The following is a 2,976-nucleotide window of genomic DNA, read 5'->3' on the forward strand; positions in this document are numbered from 1 at the left end:
AGAGAGAAAGAGAGAGAAAGAGAGAGAGAGAGAGAGAGTGTGTGTGTGTATGTGTGTGTATATGTATGTGTGTTTGTGTATGTGTGTATGCTTATGTGTGTGTGTTTGTTGCAGTTTTTTTTCTCAAAATGACCTCATGGTGACTTGGACTTTTGATCTTTATGAACCCTTCAATTGTTACAGTTATCAAAACGGCGAAAAGCCAATTGTTTTGGTTATGAAGTATGAGCCGTTTTTGAACCAAAACCATTAATTATGTGGTCACTGAACGCGGCTCAAAATGACGAGGAGTCCTTTGGTTCTTTTCCTCTCCCAACACAGGATCACAGTAACTTTGAGTCGCATGTCCTAAAGAATGGAACCTTCTCCAAATCTGGTACGGAAACAATCGGATCGACAACGTCTCCAAACGGGGACACCGAGAACGGAGGAGTGATGTCACATGAAACCGGTTGGAGCCAGTTCCAAGACGACCTCGTCTTAGAGGAAGCGGAAGTAGGAGGGGACCCACGTGACAAGATCACGGAGTGGCAGGCGGGATGGAACGTCACAAACGCTATTCAAGTAGGTCCAAAGTGCAGAATCAAATTTTGCTAAAGTAAAAGTAGTTCAATCTTCCCATTCTTGAAATTAGTTAGAAGCGTCTCCACATATCACGTAATGGTCACCAAAATAAGACATCACGGAGAGTGGAGAGCTGAACGTGTGTTCTTAGGCAAGTAACTTCCGAAAGAAGGGTTCTAATTTACTTTTACCAAAATTTTGAATTTTGTTTGTATGCATACATCTGCGCATTGCTTTCTTTCAGTTTGAACGTCAGTTGTTCTGTTGAATAGCATTGCAGTGTTGTGATGAGTATTTGTGATGCAGCGTGGTGGAATCAGGTTCTTGTCAATTTTTGGGCAAGTAGAGTTATTGGTATCATCTTAAAGCTTGTTCACTTCTCTTTATTTTAATGAAAAAACTATCCATTTATCTTGTATACAAGTCGAAATATTTGCGAAAGAATGAGGTGGGGGTCAACTGTTTTCAGAGGTAAAATTAGTGAGAAAATGGCCGCCAAAGATTAGTTATTTCCTTAGCTTAATAGTCCGTAGTAACTGAAAATTTATAATTTTTGAGCCTTTAATCAACGTTCTTCAGAAAAATCAACACATAAATGAGTTTTTGGATGAGCGTGAAAGGTGATGAGCCCACAAACAAAAATTTGATAAAAATTCACAAACCTGCGGGAAAATGCAAGTTTCTTCACTTTGATGATTTTTACGAGAGCCTGATTCCACCACGCTGCCTCACATTTAATTCAATTCTACTCTGTACCAGACTTTCATTACGGAATATGAAAAGGACATTGAACCGCTCATTTCAAAGGCAAGACTCTACGTCTAAATGACCCACCGATAGAACAATTGACTGTTATCATGACTACTCCAAGACGCCCCAGAAAAATATAGAGCCAATCGAATATATTTTTTGACGTTTCTGGCCTTCTTTCTATATCTGTCGCTCACATCGAGAGGTGGCACGGGGAGATAAAGACGTCGGAGCTTTGCAAACTGGAAAGCCTCCTGGGTACGGAAATTGCAAGCTTGTAAGGTGTCCTTTACTCCTCTGATTCACCTTTTCCTGGTTCTTCCTCTCGCTCTCTAGCCAGGTATTTCTCGTTTTGTAGGTTTATAGGGCAGATTGGTTTGTTGTCATTCGAGTTAGATGTCCATACCATTTGTGAGGCAGCGTGGTAGAACCAGGCTCTTCGTCAAAATAATCAAAGTGAAGAAACCGGCATTTTCCCGCAGATTTGTGAATTTTCATCAAATTTCTGTTTTTTGGCTAAACACCTTTCATTCCCATTAAAGAACTCATTTCTGTGTGGATTGTTCATAAAAAGGTTTATTAAAGGCACAAAAATGTAAATTTTCAGTTACCACGGACTCTTAAGCTAAGGAAATAACTAATCTTTGGCGACCATTTTCTCACTAATTTTACCTCCGAGAACAGGTGACCCCCACCTCTTTCATTTGCAAATATCTCGACTTGTTTTCAAGATAAATGGATATTTTTTTCACCCCCCCCCCAAAAAAAAAGACAAGTGACCAAGCTTTAAGATGATGCGAACAACTCTACATGCCCAAAAAGTGACGAGAGCCTGATTCCACCACTCTGCCTCACATTTGATTCTTTTCATTCTAATGGGCTGTTGAACTGGTGTGGTTCCCATTATTTATCTGATGGCTGAGTGAGTTTATGGACTTTGTATCTTCTTGTCTTGTTAACAATCTGCCTGTTGCATCTCATTTCACACATTATGGTTTTACTTTATTAAAGTTTAGCAAGGGTCCAAATCTGGCACTGGCATGTAAGCGTTGGTACAATGATAGTGCTGGGTAGTTTAGCCTTGGTCTAATCAAAACGTCACCTTCTGAAAAACAAAGTGACCAACATAATGTAACTTTTGTGAAACCCTCTCACCAACAAAAAGCAAACCAACCAACCACCACCACCACCATCATCACCACCACCACCATCACCCCCACTAACAACAGCAACAACAACAAAGTGACAAACCAAAAGACAAAATATTGATCACCCTTCGTACTCTTTGGAAGAATCATATTTGTCTGAGGTCACGGTATTCTCGAGGAAATGATTTAACGCTTTTCGGCAAAAGGCTACTCCGCTCAACACATCAGACAGATGGCGGCAACTCCACTCCCAGTTCACGAGCTCAGAAGCCCATTACAGCGCGCGGACAAACACGTTTGTCATGGATCCCCAGACCATCAGCCGTGTGTCTTGAAGTTGTCTCTATCTCTTCATTCTATGTCAGTCTCAGAGAGGAAGATGAAAGAGAGAGAAAGCTGTGGTGGGGATTTGTTGGGGTTTGTTGTAGTTGTAGTTGTTGTTGTTGTTGGTGTGGTGGTGGTGGTGGTGGTGTGGTGGTTGTGGTAGTGTGGTGGTAGTATATTGTTGTTGTTG

General features: G+C 41.1%; 1 protein-coding gene across 1 annotated transcript in view; it reads left to right on the plus strand.

The window, feature by feature from the left end:
- Nucleotides 1-255: 255 nt before the first annotated feature.
- Nucleotides 256-2,976, plus strand: part of LOC118477484 (vesicular GABA transporter-like) — a 24,872-nt gene continuing 22,151 nt past the window's right edge. Inside the window, exons 1-2 of the mRNA XM_035969030.1 lie at nt 256-564; nt 1,520-1,572. Of these exons, the coding sequence (XP_035824923.1) occupies nt 256-564; nt 1,520-1,572 (362 nt within the window). The remainder of the gene's footprint in view (nt 565-1,519; nt 1,573-2,976) is intronic.

The sequence above is a fragment of the Aplysia californica genome, unplaced genomic scaffold, assembly GCF_000002075.1.
Source record: "Aplysia californica isolate F4 #8 unplaced genomic scaffold, AplCal3.0 scaffold00107, whole genome shotgun sequence".
Lineage (NCBI taxonomy): Eukaryota > Metazoa > Mollusca > Gastropoda > Aplysiida > Aplysiidae > Aplysia > Aplysia californica.